Consider the following 25493-nt stretch of genomic DNA (forward strand, 5'->3'; position numbering starts at 1 on the left):
GCTCCCAACGGAATGCTACAAGAGCCATGAGGTACGTGCTATGTAATGGTAATTTATGACCTGCGTCGCGGAAAATATACAGTAAATCTTTTACTAGTTGACACTGTATTACTTCAGCTTTGGATGACATCATAAAAAAACAGTTAAATGGAAGGGTGACTTGTCATTTTCGCTGCGGACAGCATTGTTGTCAAAGTGTCATATCAGAAGCTTCCATGAACCTGTTATCGACTGCTGATTGAAGGCACTCAAGGTCCTATCGGTGGAATGGCGAGCTCGGTACTCTATGTTATTTTGTTTCGTCAGCAATTCTAACTGCCTACACAAACCTTAAGAGAGCACGTTTGTGAAAAAGGTTCTTTTGCTCTACCGGATTTTACCGTTGGCTGATGCTTTGCATTTAAAACGCTTTAGAACTCTAATGGGCATATAACTGGAGGATGGTACCACGCTGTTCTAGGATATTTTAACTTCCAATAGAAAAACACATGTTAAAGTGCGTGTTAAAAACATATATCCGACAATTAAAAATAACTACACTCCTATAGAAATCATTGATGGTATATCACAGTCGAATTCGATTTCTACCCGACTCCAATATTGCAGTAAACAGAGTGACAACGTCTAGCCAAACGTAATGTAGTAGTTTAATCAGCAACTAAATAACATTAGATAAATCGTTCACGGAAATTAGGGGGGTAACATCGGTGAAAAACGCCGCCAGTTGGGTTGATTTCCGCGCATACTTCTACGATACAGACACTAATCGTTCTGGTGGGAATTTTATCCTTCTTAAGCCATCTTTCATTTTTTCCGCTCGTCGAAGCTGACTAATTATTATAATCAATCCCGATTGCAGATAGATTTTCTGGTAATCAGGATAATTAGTATTTTTGCCATTTATGACGGTTATCACTTTGACTGCCAGTTACAATTCAACAAATCTTCTGTTTATTTTAGCGTTCTAGACCTCATGCGAAACTTCCTGGCTCCATGGCGTACGTTGCCGTTTTATTTATTTATTAATGAATTTCAAAGATGTTTGCATACTGCGTTACATGCCCAGCACAGCACAGGCTTTTTATGTAGTACATTATGTCCGAGACCAAACGTCGTTCCTTGCACCTTCCCTTTATCCAGTTTTCATAAATCTTGAGGTTCTTGTTTTTTTTTTTTTAATTTACTCTTACAGTGTGTAGTCGTTTTGAGTAAGAGCGTCCCTCAATTCAGGCAACGTTGATATCCTTAATGTTTTGATATAAAATGGGCATGGACATACACATATAAATGTTAGCGGTCTAACACGTTGGTCAAATTAAATCAGAGCTTCTTGATAATCGGAAATTGCTTTCGATGTTTTTTTTTTATCGGCACAAATAAATGCTATGGACAATGTCGCAGAAAGCGCTCACAAGCTCGCGACCTGATCTAAAGTTCCGTTTGCGTTCATATCTCTCACCTCTACTACAGCGGGCATACTTAGTAAAGCCATTTCTTAGGCGCAATTTATATAACAGTAAATATGTGCCGATATATGAGCAACTTCTACTTATATCTAGGCCGTGTAAGTTAGAGGCTTGGATCAAATTGAATAATAAGCAATAAAGTCCTATTTCTACAGCAACATTACAATCTGAAATATGAGATACTTTATGTACACGATTTGTCAGGTCATGGGTATGCCCGACTACCAAAAAAAACCTGCTTTTCTTAGATACATTTCCTGCTAAGGAGACCCAACGGATATAGTAATTTCATTAGTCTCTCGTTGATACATTGCTGGTTGTGTCAAACGGAGATCTATACACCGCTTGTATATCTTAGTGGATCCTCTTAGCAAAAGCACATAGTTTATTGACATAAGAAAAGTGTGCGGCTACCATAGAGAGATTTTCTGGTTTGATTTGTTGCATAGAGGTGATCTACTGCCGTCTTCCAATAGCATTTCACCATCGGAATGGGGCAAGGTACATGTGTACGTATAAACTGTTTTCATATTCTCAGACCATATTGAAATTCAATCATGCGACATGTAACTTTCCTATATCGGAGAATGCACCGGTAGCATAAGTCAACACCGAAATAGCGTCGACGACGAGAAGTGATATCTACAGGGGTCAGGAAATTGTTTCGTGAGACAAGGTAGCTCCTGTGAGACTGCACTAAATGTATAGGGTTAGTGAACAGTAACAGAAAAATAACACGGTGAAACCATTAACTAGTACGCTGTAACCAAATTACTCCGTTGGAAAAAATTTTTCTGGGCTGCTTTTCTTACGGTACATAAAGTTTTTGTATTAACTTTCATATTCTTTTTGAAAACGTAGTATCTGTTCTGTACCCCTGGTCGTACTCGAGCAGGCCAGCATTGAGATGAAGATACCCTCTTTTTTGCTAAGAAGAAATTACCTCTTGCGATTTTACGTGGGTTTTTCGCTTCGACGGCCCTATTCATAGATGTTCATTATCAGATTCTAAAATCTATTAATTCTACGAATGTGGAAGTTCGTGTAAAATTACGTTAGCAACTGTTGTCTATAGCTGTTACGTTATGCAGGGAACAATTATATGAGTCAGCAGACAACGACATCCGACATCTGATTCAACCAGCTCTTAACAGATAGCGATAACATCGGCTATTTTATTTATGGTGTTTCTTTGACAGCGGGCAGTACTGGATCATTTTGTTATCCGATAGGAGATATAACGACCTGGCGACAGGACTTGAGCGAGCGGGCTGCCGGGCACGCAGCTGTCGATCTCGTTCACTTACCATTGATGAACCTGTTACCTGTTCAGTCGTAACATCTTGATGATCCAACGGCTTGCCGGGTACCGCACCACGCGACGCTTTTAGGGCCTAGTACCCTAGAGAACGCAATAAGCATGGAAAAAATAGCCTTCGGCCATGGCTTGTTCGAAGCACCAGGCAACAGCGAATAAGAATCAGATCCGTCGAGGTGAGCTGGGAAATCGTAGGAATTACGTATCGCCCTATTTGAAATTTTTGTTCACTCCTTGAAATAATCGTACGAAGTCGATATTCCGCGTTATAGGGAGACGTTGTATAGGTTCAGAGTACACATTTATATGACAAACGCAAAATGACCACTAGGCCCAAGTTGTCTAGATTTTTCTAACGCTGGGCGCACTGGAGCTTTTCGAATCGAGGGACAATTTCACCGATAGCCTATTCTGGGCTTGTGACCGCTCTGAGATCGATTGTGTAAACCTATATTGTAACACGCGCGTTGTAAAACAGACACATACGAATGCAGTGACGCCTGACGTAACTGACCCCTTCCCACATCTATAAAGTATTGTTCACTATGGTCGAGAGGTCGCCACAAAGCCTCTATCAACAGGTCCTATTCAATGACAATATCGTTGCATCGTTACATAGTGCTTTTTGTGCTCAGTGTGGCAGCTACTTACTATAGAACAAATTTGTTTGCTAAGTATTCGTGGTATGGATAGTTTTCCTTACACGCAAACCAAATTAGGGTTGAAAAATTTCTCCGTAAAATTCTCATATAACATTTCTGAAGTCAAATAAACACAAGGTGCAGCAGCTGCGATTGAATACCGTCACAACAAATTTTCGTATTATATGTTATTATAATGTTAGATATTATTATAAAAGATGATGCTAAGACCATGATCTGGCCGGCTGATTGACACACGCATAATAATTGTCTGTTTGATTACGTTCTATTTACCACTCGTTTCCGTTTATCTATCGAGCCACGCTACCCCATTCCGTGATGATTCATTGACCCCTAACGTTCTCGTGAATTTTATTATGAGTAGCGAATGCTTTAATTATAGTTTTTTTTTTTGTTTTAAAATTACCCAGATTGTCTTGCGAATTCGGTCGGTCTGTGGACAACATTATTTATACTCCAATATACATTTTTCAATCTTCTAGTCGAACCTTGATCGACGATTTGACGAGCACTATCAAACTGATCCCTATTGCATCACAATGCTTAGTCTAGATACTGTCTTCAAAGGACCTCGACGTAAAAATCAACAGAGGAAATCCTTCGACCTGAGCGGCCGGGCAGTTTCAATCTTCTGCTTAGTTGTTTAGCGCCAGGTAGTTTTTTTAGTGCAGGCCCAGGGCGTCGTCTACCTTAGTAGCCTCTGTGTGATTGTCTCTGGTTTTTCATGGTCGGCTCAGAAACTGAACCTTCACTAATATCTGCATGGAGGCACAAAGCATTATTAAGTTTTCAGACTTACACAGGCCAACGATGTATTTACAGGGATCGAGAACTCGTATGCACTTCTGCCATTTGCTTGGCCCGAAGATTTCCTTCGATGTGATGACTTATACACTAAGCTAAACAAACTACGCCACCACAATGCGTGCGTGTGGCCTGAATCCTCAGGCAGATAAAAGAAATAGTTTGTAGGCACTTGCATACATCGACCCGATGCTATCACTATTTCATCATTGTCGTTAACGGTTGTTGGGCCAGCCCCTTTGGCAGGGGCAAATCTCGACAGAAGAACATCTTCGTTTACTCAACCCGTTAAACCTCTCCATGTTTACCGCCAGTCGGCTGGCTTCCAGCCTAACAGCGATACCGAGCGTAAAACTCGAAATGTAGCCCCTTAGAGCTGACGCAACTGGCCGTAACCGCGATAGCTGGCAAAAATATTCAAAATAAATGTAATGCGAAATTGTAGATGACAGAAGTGGGGTGCTTTACAATATGGGCCGTTTATCGACATTGATTTTATGTCCTATTTGGTATACTCTTTAGTGAATTACGTCCCGCTGCAAATTTATTCCGAAAATTTATGCAAAATTATATTTCCACCGTCGCTATTCCTTTTGCTCACTATCTACAAGAATTACGCAATCCCTTTAACTGTTCATTTGAGTCATTCGTATCGGTTTAACTTGTGCTATAACATGAGAGGGCGCTCGGCATAGATGATGACCCTGTTACCTGTTACTACCCTGTTAACAATATATGTATGGGTTGCTAGAAAAAAGCGACAGTCGCGAAAACCGACTTCAAAGAAAAGATGAATTCGTCCAATTGGCGGAACTAATTTTCTCATAGGTATACTACATACTCACTGAAGCAAAGATCTATTACAAACACATAGCATTAATGTTGTTTCTCTATAATGCTTGTATCGAATAGAACTGAAGAATACCGCTTGTTCGAAATAATCTGTTTTATAGGAGGCCAATCGACCATCAACGCGCGAACATCACGTTCGACACATAAATCCAGTTCTACCAAGAATAACTTGTGAATGGTTCCAAGAACTGACGGCTACCCCCCAACCCACTTGTACTAGATCACAGAGCAACCGAACACTCCATTCGATATCTTTCTCATGCAGTCGAGCGTTTCAACATCTACTAAAACGAATACTAAAAGATTTAATCACAGCGAAGAATTGTTGCGGCAATACATTTTGTCCTTCACACAAATAGGGTGTGCTACAAGGAACATGACGTCAAGCTCTCAGGTTAGGCCAGTTTTTTTGTTTTACGGCTGGGACGTTTGAACTGAACGTGCGGATATGGAAAAATAATTTCCCTTGGCTAATCATTCACCTAAAGGTCCACATGTTATGCTCCGTATTAAGCCAAAATCGAATGCACCGACGTGGTAAAGGTGCCGGACTCTTATAATGGATCTGCCGATGTCGTCTCTAAGTATCAGTTTGTGACAGCTTAAGCTCGACCTCAGTGGTTATACGGGGGTACTTGTAACGCGGCAGGAGACTGAGGCCGAAGGCATACTCAGACTCGCTTGCTTATCCTTAAAGGATATTGTGTTGCCACAACGCCGAGAGTAAACAGTATACGATTTTATAGGCCAACAATAGTAGTTGCAATAATAATAATAATAACAGTGATAATCACAACGACAATAACAGCGAATTTTTCTCAAAGCCTGAGGAGGTGCCGTGAGCCTCGTTGAAGTTACAAACCGGAGTCATTTTCCTTCGGGCTTTCGACATCCATGACAGTGAAGTACTAAGCGCTATCAACATTTCGAAATTGGCTGTGAAAGACCGCCACAAAAGCTAAGATAATCAGCAGTCACCTTTCGACTGAAACTTATTAAATTCTGAATACCAGTAGTAACTTTCAAACAAATGAAAACGTCTCTTAATAGAGTGACTATCGTTAGCTAGAAAGCTTGTGACTGTCAATTTTACTGAAAAGTTCATCCCATATAGAAGCGCACATTAAATAGGATCACCTTTTGTCTTGCAAAAATGCACGTAGAATGGCAAACTTTCCACCCCTGTCTGCCATTCCGATCAAACTAAAGTTGGCCTTCGTAGTTGAATACCTACAGGGCCTGAAGCTTTCGGGTACTTTCTATGTAAAGCCAGCAAAGTCACCTTAAGCCTGAAGTAGCAGGATTACTTCAAACCTGTATGAGCGTGATCGTAACTTTGAGGCTCTAATATTAGTCGGTCATATCGAAGTCGGTCATTAGAACGAATCTCAACAAAACGCTCCGAGAATAGTTACCCTAGAAAAATCTAATAGACCCAGCGGATAATTTAGGTGGTTTTGCCCCAATGTAATGTCTTACGATCCGCTAATATTGAAGACAATAAAGTTCCAATGCGATAAAAACAGCATGATAATTGGGTCCAGTTCCAGTGAGGCTATTGCAAAGTAAGGTCGTCATTTTCAAATCGAGTTTTTCAAAATCCTCAGAGTCATCTTTGCACTAGGAAATATAGCAAAGTATGTGCCTTCTTGCAAGCTTAAGATTCTTCAAGGCCAAACATCGTGTTCGATCAAAACGTATCTGAAGTCGAAGGAGCGTTCCTTCAAAGCAAAGCTTTCTACTTACGTATAAATTTAAATGTCTGATATGCCACATACCACTGATACGCATATGCACTGATTGACTATTGGTGCAGTATTGGCTTATTACACAGACAATTTTGTCCAGTTTTGTTGCTGATGCTTCCGGATGGCGGGCCGATCTTCTACCGCAGCTATTTAATAACGCATCCACCTCGGGTCTGAGGCAGCCGCATATCGAATTATTATCTTTTAATATAGTATCCCTCGTACCAATTAGCAAATATTGACAGGGGCGAAAGCTGATTCTCAAACATTGGCTTACAGAATTCTTGTTACTGAATGACTTAGGCATTCCATTACCTTGACCTTGAGCTGGCTATATGTACTTGGCGAAGGTCCTCTTTCGCCAAAGCAGGACATGCATATGCGCTTTTGGGCTCATGTCGTATTGCCATCAGACATTCACGGATTTAGGGTCTTATTCGTATACAATAGCAGTCGTAAAGGCCAACCGCTGGCGATAGCAAAGACATGTCTAAGGCTCACGTAGCCGATACAGTAGAGAGTATACAATGATGTCGATATGCCACTCGTAAGGTGGAGCCATTTCTATAGCCTGTACAGAGGGTTAGAGTAGTCATGTAAATACATCGACATTGTGAGTGAAAGAGACGAGCTAAGAAACAATTCCTACTAATAATGTACGTACAATTTTCATTATAATACTTTTTTTTTTCAATTCAGTTTCATTGTAAATACTTAAATCTTGACATTAACACAGAATATAATCAATCTGAGCGAAGCATGCCGATTTTGTCCTGCAATCCAGGTAGAAACACCGAAATCGGCATTAACTTTTTTCTGCTGGTTAGTAGTAGTCATTTAGGGTTTCATTTATCTTATCATTTATGGTTGATGCACTCAAAGCCGGTAGGAATTGGTTGATCGAATGATGGAAACTCTATAGACGACTAATTAGGTAGCATCGGCTAAGCCTTATCAACATGTCCGAACTCGCAAAGGTACTCAGTAACACTCTGACGAAATCGCGGCGATAAATAGACGCCCGCGTACGTTTCAAATCACGAACCCGGACACCAATTCGGAGACTAAAAATAGCCGTCATTTCAAAATAGGCCAATGAATTGTAACGTAATCGCCATTTCAAACAGGACACATATAAATAACATTTATCTACTAATTACGCCTCACTAGACACCTGCATGACAATTTGATTGTTTCTGTCTAGACAGGGTTTGTTCACGCAATCACGTTTATTTCCAGTTAGCTCATGTCACGTGTTGCTATCTAATCGTTGGCTTCCAGCTATGTTTTTCTAGTACAATCTGTACCCGTTCCAGACATTGACTTGAATACAATGCAAACAACGTATTCCCTACTGAATGCCACCATTAATAACAGTTACATCGTTTTACGGAGTTAAAGTATACTGCAATGCACAAAGTTCTATAATGATAATAACAAACAATCCTAACTATATCTCGCTTGCCATCCGGATCAACGGAGCGGATGTCTGTGACATTGCCGTTACTTGAACCAATGTATTGAACACAAATATGTAATACTACCTGAGCTTCTCGGACCGAAACGTAACCGTCGTACTTCAATCATTAGAGTGAGAACAATGCCCCGACAGAAAAAAGATGATCTCCCCAATGTTCTGCACGCTGTCATTGTCCCTAACAATAATAATATTTTCCTGATTCACTCGACTAAATAGCTGTCTACGACGAAACCTGCAAAACTGCTGGGGGGCCCAGCAGAAGTAGAACTGGTGATAATCGTTCGGTTTTCCGGTATCAACCTACCAAAGTGATAATGGGAGCTCAGCCCTACCACCGGTAAAAAGATATACAGACCATTGTCCGTTGTCAACATGATAGTTTGAGAACTAATAGACCAACCACAGTAGACGATAGAGTCCATTGTATTTGTTACGTCAACAGTCACAGTGATAGTAACAAGAAAAACCTTGAAAAAGTCCCGTGGTATATCAGTAGCCTGTTGTACTGATATACCACCATGACTATGTCATTGTCACTTGATAAGCTGGGACTTAGGACGATATCCGCGCGGGCGTAGGCACACGACAAATGAATTTCTAGGAGTGACCGACAAACACCTAGACAGTTGAATAGGTCCGAATAACCGATTGAATAGATCGCGCTAGTTAGAACTAGAAGAACAACTTTAACTGGGCAGTATTAATGAAACAATGTCTATAAAAATGGGTTAACGGCTTAGAAATCTCTGTAGTTCCTAGTTTAAGTATTCTCTTTATTGTAGTAGACGCTGGTTTGTGGATTAATTATATTGAACAGAATTTGTCTTGAGTGTTAGGGATTGTACAAATCGCGGTACGTGTCATATATAAGTGCTCTATGTCTAAGAAGACGACGGATTGTCCTTAATATTAAAACAAGCTTTGTAGAGAGAAAGAGGCTTCATTTATTAAGGTAGCTTTACCTTCCCCGCTCTATTAGAAGCCAAGTAATTGTCTTTCTAAAATATCTGTAGGTCTTTTTTAAGCTAACACAAAAGATTTGTCCATCGCGTCATTATTGCAGTACTGAAATGATATCGCTTCCGGGCTCGACAATAAGACCTTTTTCCAATGGGTTTTATTATATAAAGTAATCAATTTATTGGGAAACTCATATGAGTGTTTCTGCTCTATAGACCGTAGGTTCATACCGCCTGTGTCATGTTATAGATCGTTCGAATAATATGCTTTTTCGAATATCATTTACTTGTCATCATTTTTTTGCAAGCTTATATTGACCCCGTGCATGGAGTATGAAATTAGCTTAGATCATTTCGAAATTATTCTGTCTTGATGTGGGTTGACAAAGGCATTGAAAACACGATGACTGAGAAATGTAAACGGCTCCATAAGTCAGTTTTTTTGATATGACTTGCTTTTTTTTTTTATTTTATCTAACACGTTTATCAACTTTCATAATAAAGAAAGATAATTTAGTTGTGCATATGTCATTATTTACATGGAACTTATTATTAATACTTGAACGAAGATTGGTAACGCTAGCCTTCTTTCCGGGACATTGCATATCATGATAGCTTACCATGTCGATGTTTAGTGCTTATGCTCTAACTTTGTCTACCTCATCTAGAGTAAAGATGAATATATCTTTTTGACCTACGTTCGGATGTCTGGCCATCGGTGTTTCACGCCGTTCACCTTTGGAGTCCCACGGAGGCCAGCAGTCGCATCAAGTACATGTTGCGGCGAGCTTAAGAGACGAACCCGATCCGCACAACGGCTTAGAGAATTTAAGGCTCATGTTTGATTCGAAATTTGACTGATTGTCGAAGTGGATCTGTTTTGGAGTCACGCTCAATGAATATATTGATAAGTACGCCTATTTGATGATGCTTCATATCTGCGACCACGAGAACAAAAATCAATCAATTTTTCTAATGCATTCACCGAGACATACATGCCTTTGTTATTTATGAGAAGAAAAGTTTACGCTAACGGAGTACTTCTCGCCATCTGCTATGCTGGACTTGTATTTATGAACAACTGAATGAATGGTCTACTAATGCTGGTCTATAAACAAAGCGCATCCAAGGAGCCAAATCGTCTGTTTGGTTCGCGGCGTACCGTCATCGGCTGCTTTGTTACAGCCTCGGGTCTGTTCTCATATGTAACGGCTAAACTTATCTAACAAGGGTTGTTCGCACCAAATAGATTGTATTCTGAAAGTAGACTACTATCTGTTCACCGATAGTGTATAACGTGTCTGTCGCCTGACGTTAATGAGTATGAACTTTCATCTACAGTGCCACCTAAAGCTTTTCTTTTTGTTAACGATTGCCTAATCACTCAGACGGGATTCTTGGGAAAAGGTCTGAGCCGACTATGGTGCGCCGAAGATCGTGTTGTAGACAAGCCAACATCTATAAAGAATCTTTCTCGACATTACAAAATACCTAAAAACAGAAACATTATCGGTGACGGCACTTTATTTGTCCTGAAAAGTCTAAACATGGCGGATGTCGTAATCGTTCTAAGTGGAGTACAACGAGTGGCCGACCGTCATAGCGAAGCTCCAGAAGCGGACACAATGAAGCATGCCAAGCCTGAGGGTCGACTACGAAGCAAAAGCTTAATAGAATTACAACAGTACCTGAAACATCATTGGGTAGTATACAGTGTCGCAGTCATTTTCTACATGAAAGCTGGACCAGCGTCAAACCGTCTAGGTATCAACATGCACTTCTGTGATAAATATTTCGTATTACACAATCGATGAACTCTATCAACAGCGAAAGACATCTCTGTCCGCTAGCCAAGCGAGGAATTTAGGGGTTCACGCACACTTTAAAAGGACGAAAGAGTAACCAAATGAACGCTGATGGCACAGTCGCACGCGACCGGAGGCAGGAATAAGATAGGATGTATAAAAATGTGTGCTGTCTCCTTTAGAAATCTGTAAATAAATTAAAAAAAAAAGCAAGGTCGAAAGGTCACGGATGCTTGAATTTAATTAAACCTATGCTATCATTTTGGTTAAGACGTGTTCAAATATCGGCTCGTCACTGGAACTCGCTAAACGCAATCATGAAGCGCTGTCTGTACCAAAGGCATCATATCGGTTAGGTGAAACAAATGGTAAAATAACAAAGTTTAATATTCAGCAAACGTAGCACCTTTTGTTTGGACCATTATATAATAGTATGTATGGCCATCTCCTTGGGCTATATCACATGCATACGGAAAACCCAGTTCGAGTTGGCAGCGGTTTCTGTTTACACCCAATTCGACGTAATTAAATTGTTCCAACGTGATTCTGCTACGGAGATAGATCGAAGCTAGTTCTCCATTGCGTCGCATACTTTCTCTCCATATCGAGCCGCCTCTGTATCAGCGATGAACATGAGACGCTGTAATAGAAGGTTAAAATGGGGCCACGCTATTTAGAATTAACGCAACAAGCTCCATCCTGATGATTCAGCGCAGCCCAACTCCGATACCGTTAAAGAATCCGATCAACCGCAACACTGTTCTGAGTAAAAGTACATACTATCAGCGGCACATACCGTTCAATGATAAAAAATAACAATCATCTATTATAATCGGTAAAGGGATAAAGTAAGAATATTTACTTCTCGATAAATTCACCTATTATATATACATATATATACAATCTGGCAATAATAATCTAATAAAATTTCGTCAGCTGTTTTGCCCTAGGCAGTAGGTGTTTTTGAAGCACGATAAGCCTACAAGCGACGGCAAAACAAGATTAAGTCTCGATAATCTGCTGTTCAATTAGTGTGAAATGCCCTTAATTCACACCCCAACAAACAGGCAGTCACCGGCAGACTCTGTAAAACGAGGGCACCGAAAGGACCAATGACATAAGCATTCAACAGATGTTAGTACGAGAAGTCACTGTAAAGGACCAAATCGCTGTTTGGTGACCTTGAAAGAAAAATATTCTTGACAAGGAAGGCAAGAAAGCGCCTTATTTTGTTTTTAGTTCGGCCGTATTTTAACCCGGCCACCGAATATCCTTGCACGCTGCCCTTTAGCTGACATTCGGAATTACGAAGGCTGCGTGCATTGCGGAAACATTTCAGAAAATAGGTTGATAGAGTTATAGCAAATTAATGTTAGATAAGCTAAAAATGTGTGCCAAATGATGCAAATCTTTCTATAGGCAAAGAACCCATCGGTTTCGTTGGCTGCCAGTGTTTCGTAGTCAACATCGCAGGCAACAGCGCTGCTAACGAACTAAAGAAAAGAGCGGTACAATACGCGCCAGATATTGTTAATAGCGTCTAATTAATGTGTTTTCAGTGCATAGTTATATATCTGTTACTCTTAATTAGGCCTATTTCCGATTAAGGTCAAGCTAAAAAAAACAAAATAATGCATGCACCGCTTGTTTCTTCATATTGTGTGTTGGCAATCAAGTAAAGTTACTCGATCCCAGAACATATATGCGACGACAGTCAGCATCTCAAGGGGCCAACAGCGTGCTGTTTAGGGCAACAACACCAGGAAAACGTTTAGGAACGATGGAATATACCGTAAAGTATGCGTATTTTTCACCGCCCGTACCTTAAATTGCAAGTGCCGTAGATCTAATAACTTTTAATGTTCACCAAGCTGAGTCGCGCTATGAGCCTTAGCCTATAGCATAGTGTCCGTACGGCAGAAGGCCAACGATCTGAAATGCCTGTTTGTGGCGAGGTAGCCGTTTGAGGAGACGGTTATTGAAGATTTGTGCCGTAGACGCCAGCGATTACATCGTACGTACGACGTCTACTAACGCTTTCACGTTCCAGTATTTGATTCATTATAGAAGGTATTTTTTCATTCTAAATGAGCACAGTTGGTTGTGACACTTGTCTCGATAACAGAATGATCTATGCCAATAGACAGGCTCCTATAGATAAGGTCTTCGAATATACACAGTAGAAGTATTAGCTATTAAAGTATTGAACCCTTTTTCGTTTAAAATACACACAAATTCATTTAGGTTTGCCTTTCTGTGTTAACTGTTATTCTCAAGCAGCCATGGACACTACGAGTCGGCTAATGCTAAACAGTTTGGTCTTGAGGCATATTAACGTATCTGGTTCGTTCTAGAAATTACATTTTGCATTATGTAGTGGCTAGAGAACCATAAATGATCGAACCCAATGCACTCCGCTTGAAGCGACTGGAATAACATCATGGCTTAAAGAACGTACTTATCGTTTCCTATAGAAGCGAGGTTTATTCTACGAGCAGAAGCCGGAATCGATTCACAGATTTTGAAAAATTATATCAACGCGCTAATCCCCACATCAGAAATACTGCTCAGTCAAGTACCTCTTAGGAGTAATAAGCATTTCAAGTTTTTTGATCACGGATAAAGATTGCGATATTTATTTATTTATTACATCTTTTTATTTTTTGGCTTCGCTGCTAATGCCGGCCTCGTTAGACTGACTCAGATAGGCCTTGGCAGACCTCTGGTAGATATGAGGCCTACCACTATGGTACTACCGCCATGATGTCATTCTAAGCGCTGTAGGTACAAGTAAACATCACAACTGAAATTCTTATTTTAAACTGAAGACAAATACTGATAGGAGAGGTTGTGTTATTACATCAATCAACGCTGAAAATAATACAGGCAAGAAGATGTCGAGGCCGCTTTACTTTTGTCTTATACGTTTTCGTTAGATATGTCATAACTTTTATTGCTGCGGTGTACTTCATGAGGATATACGAAGTGCTCCTGCATTTGAAATCTAATCCACCGTAATATTCAGACATGATCCACAGCAGAAATCCTATGAATCTAGGTCGTTCCTTTACAGAGAACGTTCAGCGTATCCTAATGTCTTCAATAGAAGATGGCCACACACACAATTTTGTTTTTTCTTGGCTATTAGGTGAAGAAATCGTTTTGTTCGAAAGTTCAGTTTGCGCCATTTCTACAGCGACCTTTTTCTCTACGAGAAAAGCCTTTCTTGCCTTGCTGTGCCTCTATGTTTCGAGTTTTACGCCCGATATCGCCGTTTGGCATTCCGTGAGACGGCTGGCTGGCTGGCTCACAGCATGATACGATGTCTGTCTATCTATGCCTGGGTTCGAACCTACATCACAACTTATCCCTAAGATTAGCGCACGAATACGTTATTCACTAAGCTATCCCGAAGACAGTACTTAATCGTAGCCAACTCTACCAGCCGAGATACCCGGCAAATGGGCAGATTTACTGCTTTGCAAAGTCTGCATCTGTCTAGCGTGCGAAGAGGGCAGCACCGAACGTGCGCCAGTCAGCTTAGCTCTACGGAACCGAAATTCAAGATAGATATAGACTCTATACGTCATCGCAGTTATGCTCTCAATATTCCAGTTGGTCGACAACTAACCCTACTTTTTGCCAGTGTTTACGTTATTGTACCAAAGCGGTAAACCCTTAAAAAAAATATGCGCTGACCAACCTTTGGTCGCTGATAAAACGAAGGGAGTACATCGATTACCTGTTTATCAGAAAAACCGTAATCTATTCCTACCTCTCACGATCTGTGTACTTCATTTTCCGGTTTTGAGAAAATGCCATGTTCCCAAAGTCTCGATCTTCCTTTCACCTTCAGACTTCACGGGTATAGTGAACAATAATTATGGTGTTAAATGTGTTGTAAGATGCGACACATCATTTAGCATTATTTATTTACAAGAACTTTAACAATGCTAAACTACAGCAAATGAAATCAAGATGTATATTCTACTACATTGGCCCAGCTTAAATCTATACAAACAACTGACTCGGTCTTTAATCTAGATTAATTGTATCAGTCATGCGTAAAAATCGACTACGCCTTTCAATGTCCCTATTTCACCTATTTCGCTAGGGAACCCAGTACCTTAACTAACCCCCAAAGTGTATGATTTCTAATCATTCCAGAATTATTTACGCAGATATATTGATACTGTACGTTAGCCTCTGTAGTCCACCCTAAAAGATGCTTCGAGTTTTATGCTCGGAGCGGCCGTTGAGCCATTGCTTCAGACTTAGTGATGCACCTAACAAAGTTGAATACATTCTACTGAAAGTGCACTCGCTTAATTTTTAATTTACGGAGGATCTCGGCGTTCGTTCCTTTCAGGCGGCGTCACTGGTGGAAGCGATGAATTCCCTGTTGGAACCATCGCAGGAGTTGGTGAGAGCAGTCCAGTGGCCACGAGGCGTCAACCTCGAAGTCCTCTATGCTACTCTATACCATCGACCAGCGGGTCGGGCAGCTTTGGACCTGGAAGTGAATCGCCTCCATCAGTTCTATCGACGCCGACCCACGGTGCAGTTCCAGCCACACAGGGCAGCGGAAGCTGTGCTACGGGTTCTGGAGGCCACTGGCAGAAGTTTAACTTCAAATCTAAGAAGATCGCCTCGATGTTATCGACTCTGAAGAGGTTCGCTACCTCGCCAAAGAGGAGACTCAGCGATCGATCATCATTGCAGTGTTCGGGTATGAATTTTTATTATTACTACATTAATAAACTTCTAATAGGAGCACTAGTTGCCAGAATATTGATTATAATTTTGCTCAACATTTAACTAGGTGCGCCGACTGAAAACAATTCTATTTGATTGAGCCTGCGCAAGGCTTTAAGGTCAAACCGTTTCAAGCGAACTGTACCCACTCAAGGTACACACGATTTGATGCAGCTACGATGGAACAGCACGAGACGATTTTTGCCTAACCTTCAGACATGAAGTTCTGGAGAAAAGTGTTATAATATACTATTCTGTATTGCCCTAATAATGTCCATTTACGAAGCGGTGAAGTTTCTTGGATTCCTGGATTGTTAGATGTTCCAAATATCTATTAACGCAGTTTTTGCGCCCGTCACAATATTTCTGCCTTTTCTAGCTGCTAATGGGAAGGTGCAGCCACAGGCTCTCATGTTCTCAGATATTTCCCGGTATGTGGACGCACATAATATGGTTAAAGCTTTATTAACATATGAAGTTAAATAAAACTAATTATCGCACTTTTTTCCCTTTATTAAATCGTGACTTCCGTTCAAGTTTTGATGATTGCGGGTAAGGCGAATGAATATTGATTGGAACTAGCTAACTTCAATAGTAGATTCTGTCAAATAGACAATAACTAAAGCAGAGCAATATCGTCTTTATAATTTTAATTAAATTAAGATCATGGCCACGAAGATCCAAATAACACGGGTTGTGTGACCAATTGAGCTCAGTAATATTTATTACAGCAGGCATAACAGCAAATTATGTTGAATTTTATTAACGCGATTTAAAACCTAAGCAAAGTCCTCCATTGGGTAGGCAGGAACTACAGCCTCGTAAGAGCTTTACGCTGCAAGTGTCAAACGGTCTATACTATCTACTGATTGTAACGACTCGACGCCTAAAATAAGCTGTAACCATCATTGGCTATAGTAATGTAATGGTAATGGAGCTCGTCCCAGAACAGAACCTACAAAGGGTTAACACTACGGTCAAGCTCCTTTTGTGATACTGCTAATTTATGGTGAAGTCAATTACTCGTGAAGGACATACGTAAAAAGTACGCATCGGGTTATCGAACAGTGATAGTCTCGTCTGAGTCGGAAGAAACCTTGAGTAAATTAATGTTCGGGGCGTATCTGGGAATTTTTACATGAGAAGCAAATTCTTCGAGTTTCGATAGGAAAAACCTTTGGAGCATATGTAACTTTATAATTAGCGGGGCATTATAGTAATGGACCTCTCTCAAAAACATTGAATAATTAGAATTTGGAACAAGAAGCTGGAAGAATCATAAGTGAATCAATTCAAAAAATGTTAGATAGCTCCCTCAATCATGTGATAAAGTAAATAACCCAAACTTTTGTACTCGCTGTGTCTCCGAAGCCTAAGTCAGGCGAGCATATCGTGGTTGTACTGAAAAGCGTACACCGCCGCAACGCTGAAGCTGTGGATCCGTAATTTCTCAGTTTATTCCTCGTTCTCATTTCGTACCAGCGGTCTGTGCTCTCGTAAAGATCGACAGCTTTTGGAAGTTGTTGAAACAAGATGAATAGGATATAGCCTCATCTGCATCAAAATCAAACAAATCCTATCTACGATATCAAATCTAGCACACCACTCAAAAGGCTTAAAAGATAATAATTGCGCCATATTGTCTAACCAAAAGCATAAACACTATTGTTTAATACGAAATATTTTTTTGCAAACCTTTACATTTTAAGCTTGCCTACTAACCGTTTTCTTTATCCGGCTAATTTTTTTCTGAAGATAGTTCTTAGTAGCCATGACACCCCAACTATTCGACCCAACTATTCGATCTATCAAATGAAAATCGCACTTGCTTGGTAGAGAAAAGTATGGCCAATGTCATCTGGGCTATTTGAATTGTAACTAATTATCTTGGCACAATTGATTTTGTGCTTTTAACCCATTCTAGAGACCAACGAGTTCTGTCTGATCTTTTGCCGAAACCAGTGATCACGTCAGAAGCACATTATTGCGCGGCATTTAAGTTCCTTTTTCATTTTCAGAAAAAGATTCTGACAAGCAAGAACCAAATTTTGCCTTTCATTTATGCTGTACTTCGCAAACGTGTACATTACGCAGGATATTAACATATAATAGCTTGTAGTACTAGCCTGCTATATTTGTCGGGTGCCGTTACGTAGTGATATGGGTAAATATCTGCATATAAGTTACTCAAATTTAGTGTTGATTAGCTCAACGAAGAACAAAGTGTCAGTAATTGTCGACGATGAGGGGCAGGCAGCTTCTTAAAATAAATGAATCTATGTCTCAACAGATGAGATAGTTTATTTATCTTAGGGCTTATGTATATGTATATATTTATGCCAATCGTCTAGGCGAATACGATGACTGCAGGAAAGGAGATTGATTTGTAGGCTTTTCGACAAGCTGCGCGGCCGGTAACCTTCCTTTCTGGGAGCCATTTCGGCGGCGCTTGGACCTGCTCGATCGTGGCGAGTTCCGCGCTGCGCTCAGTCAGTACGTCGGTTGGTTCGAAAATCAGTCTTTCTGTCTGTGTCTGGTCAGATAGTCGATAACTGCTGACCTGGCAGAGCCTTTGTTCAGCTCAAGCTAATAGTCCCACCGTCTGGTGTTAACGTTCTTGTATCTTACATATCTGTCAATAGCTATGGCCTGATGACTCGGAAGAAACAAGGGTTTAGGCTGCGCATTTGCGTATTGTGATCATCTTTCGACCAAGACTGCGATCACTCGTTACCCAACCCGTGCTAATGATAATACTTAGATGGGACCTGTGTTTAAGCTGCTAACAGTGATGGCGGTAGAACAGGCGGTTACGTCCCAGTCACAAAATAGTTTTATGCATTGATGATAATAGTTGTTGTGATGAAGATTTCTAAGCCTAATTTGCACGGCGGTGCTATGGGGATCGTTACCTGCTGACGATCTTATGCACGGTATCCTGCTGACAGTGATTTTAGCTATGTGATAGTGATTTCCTCACGCGTCGTAATGTAGTTGTTGCTGAAGTTCGTTAGCATTTTTGTTCGTACTTACCTCTTGGTGATAACGGATCAGCCTTATATCCACTTGCGGTTCATAGTGTGGTTGATTAATTCTACCGGTGTATTAGATGTGCTTGTAGCTATGAAATAGTAATGAAGCTGAGCGGTAGAAGTCTTTGCCCAGTATCATTGTTGTATTTTGAAAAAAAAATAGGAAATGGGTCAAGTTCGGTTTCCACTCGGGCGCTATCGGCGTCGCCAAAAAAAATCACAAGATTACAACTACTTTACCTTCTTATGTTATTGTAATTTCGTCATGTTCTTCTCTATCTGCATTTTCGGTGTCGTCTGTTACTGCCTTTTCTTTGGTGTCCTGCGCCTTAACGGCACCTTCAGGTCGACTATGCCAAAGCCACCCCAATGTGTCCCGGAGCAACCTGGCAGCGCTGGCCGCTGGCGCTTATGACGACGAACACCTCGACGGCGCCCAGATGTATGACAATCTGACGACGACCAACTCACAGTCCGATACGACAATTCACCACTGGCGGTGGAGACGCGACAAAAGCGATCGGAGTGAAAAAGATCGGGGATTAAGCGGCGCTCGGGATGTACCGATTAAAACGGAACAGCTTCTCGCCATCGATAAAAAACTTCCTCAGCTTCGCTTGCATCATCGCTTATCTGTCGAAAGCTCGGGTTCGACGCTAGCGACTCTTGCTTATGTTGAAGAGGTAAGCATTTCGTCAGTTATTTATGTATTAGTTGAACGAAGGCCTTTGAAAGGTTTGCTTATAACTCAGTCTGCTTTAAATATGCCGGATGGTTCCATCGTCTATGTTCCGAAACTACTATACGCGCCATTTGTACTGGAACAAATACCGTTAGACTGTCGATGTTGTAGTTATATTAATATCTCGTATGTTATGTAATTTATATGTCAGAATTTACGTAATAATTTAATCCACATCGTTTCATAAAATAGCATGTTTTTAAACAACAAAGTAACGATCTCTGTCTCGGTTCAGATTCAGCAGATCATAATATCGAAAATGTTATAAGACGTCAAAAGCGTTATAAGATAATGTTAGTGCACTCCAATCTTTCACTATTACGGTTTTTTTTTTGTACATCGATCACTTCGAATTAAAACCTAGACGGAAAATCGAAAAGACCTCTCCGGGAGACAAGAGCCGCACAGTATCTAACCGTAACGCCCCGACTGTTCATTGTCAACCGTAGTAACAGCTAATCGACGCCACAAGGAACGCAACACAGGAAACAGTAGGAGTGATAAAGAATAGGACCGATATTGTGCTCCCAGCGGGTTTCAAGGTCTATCTATTTTGTAACCACCCACACCTGACCTGCCGCAAGGCGATTCGAATTTTTATGGTTCCAAGGATAACCTTGAAATCATTTTTTTGAACAATGGCGTACCTGAATGGGGTGATCGTCTCCATATGTCTATGTTCCATTATGTTGACAAGCGTTGGAAATCATTTGCTTATCAGTTTTTTATGATAACATACGACGTGTGCAAGAGAGCTATTAAACCACGTTACAGCCATTTGTAGGCTAAATGATACCAGTTGTCCATTCTAGGGCAGGTCTTAGTGTCACTATTAAGCATCGCATTGAGAAATAACGCCTATCTTCTTAGCTCACTTCATCTATTCGATGCCCCTTTTATAGAGCAATCGGTAGTCGGAAACGTTATCGCTGTTATCCTGACAGTATCTTTCGACTTGGCTACGTGATGTTTATACCATGCACATTATAGATATATATGAGAGCATCAGCCAGCTGCTCCGTTGTTTTACTTCGAAACAGAATTAACACTGTGTTGACAATCTGCTTCGTTGTACGCCGTTCTGTGTTCCTGAAAGCCTTTCTTCCTCAGAGCGGAACTCACGATTGATTCCTCCAGTTGTTGTTGCAGGTTTTCGTGGCTTTCGAGTTCGTGGCGTTCTCCACTTGGCCTGATATGTGCGTTTTAACGATTCCGCATCCGTATCTTGCTTGTTTTCATGTACGTATGCGCCCGGCATACATATAGGCAACGTTTGATAAAGAAGGAAGTGAGCCGAACCTGAAAATTGCTGAACGTCAAGCAGACTGTGAGGTACGATTGATGTAGGGAATACAAATGAGAAAGCAGCGAAATCAAGGATGCTTCAAAACTAATTCTGAATTGGGTCTGCACCTTCGCCGCAATAGTTATCGCCTGCAGTGGGGAAAGTGACAATGATGTTGTCTTCAGCGGAATTCTCTTCGTTCTAGGAGTCGAGGGTTTGGCCCGCCAGTGGCGTGGGAAATATAAATTAAGACTGAGTCTGATCTATCGACGTAGCAGATATATAACAGTCTTTCGAAGTATTCCGTGTCCAATCGTGCGCAAATTAATAGATATCAGTATATACCTCGTGTCTTATACGTATGTTTCGTGCCTAAAGCTGTCTGTCATCTATTTGCTTCGCATTGTTGTACCCTTACTTGGATGAGCCGTCCAGGATTAGTGCTGAAATCTAATGTCATCTATAACCGTCGCTCGCTCAAAAGCAAAAGTGAAGACCTCTATCGAAAGAAGCGAGCCTATGAAGTCATAGGTGCTCATCATAAATGTAGCGAATTTCCTGCGCTTTTTAGGGTTTTATTCTTTTTTTTTTTAACTAGTACAATCGGTGTATCTTTAATAATAATAATAATAATGATTATCATAATCATACGTGGGTATACCGGCATTTCTTTCAACAGCACATTGATTAGCCGCAGGCTCCACTTGCTATTCTAGAGTTATTTCCTCTATATAGGACGTCTTCCAGCTTTTGTCGTCCGATCACTATTTCCGATTCTAGTCCAGCTACTGTACCTTTGCGTTGGCTATTCTAGTGAACGTGGCCTGTGAGATGTGAAATATTTCTGAATAGCTCTAGAAAAGCAGGACAAAATCACGATACTGACAGCACTCGAGTCGCAGTTGAAGCACTTCAGGGAAGAATCTACCTTTATTCTTCCATGTCCAGTACAAGCAACTGAGTTGAGAAAGATCAGTTCTTCAGCACTTCAAGTATAAGCTTGTATACCTTTCTAAAATGTGACCCTATGTGCTAGAACAGTTTTGTTTGTCGAGTGTATCACAAAATACATAAGTTAATTTTATAAAACCTGCTGTAAGACGCAACTGATATAATAAGTTTTCATCAGCTGACCAGAAACAGTGCATGTGAATGCATATATCATAAGAGGAAATAAATTTCCTTTTCACGCTGTCAGGCCATGCGAGACATATCTGTGCTATTATCAAGAGGCGGTCTTAAAATTAATAAAAAATATGTAAAAAACGAGTAGACCTAAACGTATCGTTAGGGTATGTAAAAGGCCGGATAAATAATTTATGATAATAGCATCTTGCGTCGAAGAGAATGTTGCTGTTCACTGCCCAGATATGACCCTCTTACGAGTATCAGGAAACACAGTTTTTCGTCTGTGTTTCCTCTAAAAAGCAATCGTTCTTTAGTTGGTTAACTTATATCCGTCGCAGCAAAACGTATCTCGAAATACAACTATCGCACTACAAAAACGTCACATCTTAAGCCAACCCTGTAAGTTAATTAGAAAGCCACGATAATTAAATGATATAGCTTGCTTTCCGCTTTAACTTACCGAAATTTATAGCAAATCAATTCCAGAGCTCTGTCCTCGATGCCTCATTTTTTGCTAACTAAAGGCACTAACCAGATTCCTTAAAATAGACGTGATCTTGGTTTTCTTTAATTAATTAACGAGAGATATTCAAACTTATCCGTAGAGCACGTGTACTTTTTCCTACCAGTATATCTTTTATATACTGAGTGCACTTTCTCTATGCAACTACACCCACGTAGAATCTAGACGAAATTTATTTTCGAGAGATACTATATGACCTGGGTGACATCAGGCTGTTGATAATATCAATATAAAGTATTTTCATTCCTTTGCTTTAGCCCATGTAAAACGTGTTTTTCCACCATGCCCAATACGCCATGCGCCCAGTTCGCTTATGGTGATATAGATGAACTAGTTGGTTGTACACTGCGACGGCAAAACTAGAAAAGTTCAACAAAGTAATTAGGCTGCTCACCTACAGTAACCTTTATGTGCCTAAGAGAAATTATGTTAATTAATTATCTTTCAGGAGCCGAGTTCCAGCCGGCAGGATCCGGGAGCGTCCGTTTCGACGTCGCCGATAAGCAAGTCGTTCTTCGTCTTGGATGTGTGCCTGCGTTGCGGAAAAAACCTTATCGCAAAGGATCCCTGTGGGACCAGTGATCCATATGTCAAGTTTCGCATTGGTAATAGGCAAATTTATCGAAGTCGAACGCTGAGCCGAACCTTGGAGCCTTTCTGGGACGAGTCCTTTAGCGTGCCTCTTGACAACATCTCGCAGGCCTTGCACGTCAAGGTTTACGACTACGACTTCGGGCTGCAAGATGACTTCATGGGCGCTGCAGAGATCGAGATAGATTCTTTAGAACTAGACAAGTAAGTGTAGCCTACAAGAGTAGCTAACACGAAAGGTTGGCAGAAAGCAGTTAGATTAGGAAATGTATTCTTCTGCCAATTGGCAGAAGAATACATTTCCATTGGTCCATACGGCAACCTATAAGGCCCAGCAAAAAGACCGATTAGTTAGTCAACTCGAATTTTCGTAGGAATCGTCGCTCCGTTTTGCCTATGGACCTCCTCTCCCATCCAAATACAAACGCGTAATATGGCGTCAAAGAGCAGAGAAGTATACACATGTTCCCGTAAACACCTACCACACAGTACCGCGATATAAAGTCCACGCACGCCCTGACGGAAATTTATAGCAGTTCAAGATATATTTCCCCGCAAGCTTATTCTAATTACTGTATGAGTAAATACTCATTTTGAGCAGGGTTACTTACATGCGATTCGTGACTTACGCTTCACACGAATTTGTATCTGTTTTCTATGCTAGTCAGCAAATCACTAGGCAACATTGCCCGGTGGTGCATCGATGCTATTAACTGGATGTTCTTCAGTATTTCTCTACGCATCGATATTAGTCGTAGAACTAAGACAACAGAACGCCGGCTCGATAGCAGGAATATGGCGACCCGCCTTTTACCATGAGCTTCCAAAGAATAAAGACGCCATAACCAAAACATGTACATTTCCATGGTGAATGCTTGTTTACACTAGTCAGTTATTAAGGCCTACTGCTCGATGATTTCCGGCGGCTAATGTGTTCAGATAATAATCAATCCTCGTCGAGCAACTTCAAGTACACAACATATTTCGGCCTGTTTCGACATTTCCGTGGTGCTAGGTGTTAGATGCGCACACAAAGCTTGGGAGCTCAACCGATTGTTGCGTTCTGATGTTCGTGCGTTAGGCTGTAATCATGGTTGATCGCCTAATTCGCAGTTAATCGTCTCTTGATCCTCGGTCTGGGGCCGATGAAAAGGCACGAATTTGAGACAGCGCCAGTCACGCACGGTACATGCAAAATGAAAGGGAGCCAACATTATTGGTCCTACGAAAGACAGTTCAGTGCTTCAGATGTTTTTTTTTTTTAACTTATTTAAGTGGAAGCTAAATAAGCAGTATCGTCTAGATCGATGTTAATATCTGTATCACAGTATTTTTTTTTTTTTTTGATATTCATGATCATGAGACGAGTGTCTTCGGTTATTCACAAACACCTATTGCGTGGCATTAGGAAGTTTTGCGTGCTTTGTATTTGTACCTAACAAAATTCTTCTTTGCCCTTCTTCACCACCCTCTAATCCCTTCTAACTGCCTTTCTTTCTGTACCTTGGTCCATAGAATATTATGATGTATGTTTTACAGTAAAGATGCAGTAAAAATTCATCGAATCGACCTTCACCAACCAAGTGCTCACGTTCTTTGTCTGAACTTGAAACTAACTTTCATTACGATACAAAATACGTAAACACCACTTGGGAACAAGACGCTGACAAATCAATAAACGGTCTAAGCGAACTCAAACAACACTCGAGCCATCGACGCTGCTCTATCTAAGCATTTTCGCATGTGCAAGCGTTAGTGAACTCGTTTCTACCGGGCAGATTAGTTTCAATAACAAACTGTTCCTCTGATTATTCAATATGTCCGTTAGCGATTGATGTTAATTCAAACGTATTGTTTATTTCAGACCAACTGATATTCTTGTAAATCTCTCAGAAACGGGTAAACAAGAGGATGCCAGCGCAGCTCAAGATCTTGGCTACCTCATGCTCAGCCTTTGCCTTACCCAGAAACCCGCCGAGGATCGGCCTCAAGTATGTCTTTCGTTTTTCTTACAAAGCGACCAACATACGCACAAGTATGACATTTCTCGTATGCTAATACGTTTTTCGACCAGCACTGTTGGCATCCGGAGGCAAAACCTACCAGATAGGTTTAAAAAATCTTCATTCAATACATCGCTAACCTAAAAAAGCATAATCGAAGCTACATATACCTCAGTTAAGCCATACTGGCTAGGCTGTAATATTAAAAGAATGATTTAGGCTAGTAGGATGAGACGGCTCTGCTAAGGAGTTCTTTTGAGTTCGAAACAGGAGTTCGATTTAGACGGACAGGTCTCTTTACCTATTGCGTGGTTGAAAAAGGAACTAGTTGTAATATGTT

At 40.8% G+C, this 25493-nt stretch overlaps 1 protein-coding gene across 17 annotated transcripts in view; it reads left to right on the plus strand.

Annotated features, from left to right (window-relative positions):
• Nucleotides 1-25493, plus strand: part of Mctp (multiple C2 domain and transmembrane region protein) — a 73378-nt gene that overhangs the window by 24051 nt on the left and 23834 nt on the right. For 12 of the 17 annotated variants that reach the window (XM_022806908.2, XM_086990053.1, XM_086990054.1 and 9 more), the window contains exons 2-5: nt 15464-15823; nt 19227-19564; nt 23008-23354; nt 25015-25141. In XM_022806908.2, coding sequence (XP_022662643.1) covers nt 15464-15823; nt 19227-19564; nt 23008-23354; nt 25015-25141 — 1172 coding nt within the window. Of the gene's footprint in view, nt 1-2665; nt 2961-15463; nt 15824-16228; nt 16281-16306; nt 18855-19226; nt 19565-23007; nt 23355-25014; nt 25142-25493 lie in introns of those variants that run through there. The other 5 variants (XM_086990056.1, XM_086990057.1, XM_086990067.1 and 2 more) reach the window with 4 other exon arrangements.

This window comes from Varroa destructor, unplaced genomic scaffold, assembly GCF_002443255.2.
Source record: "Varroa destructor unplaced genomic scaffold, Vdes_3.0 BEIS01000005.1, whole genome shotgun sequence".
In the NCBI taxonomy this organism is placed as follows: Eukaryota; Metazoa; Arthropoda; class Arachnida; order Mesostigmata; family Varroidae; genus Varroa; species Varroa destructor.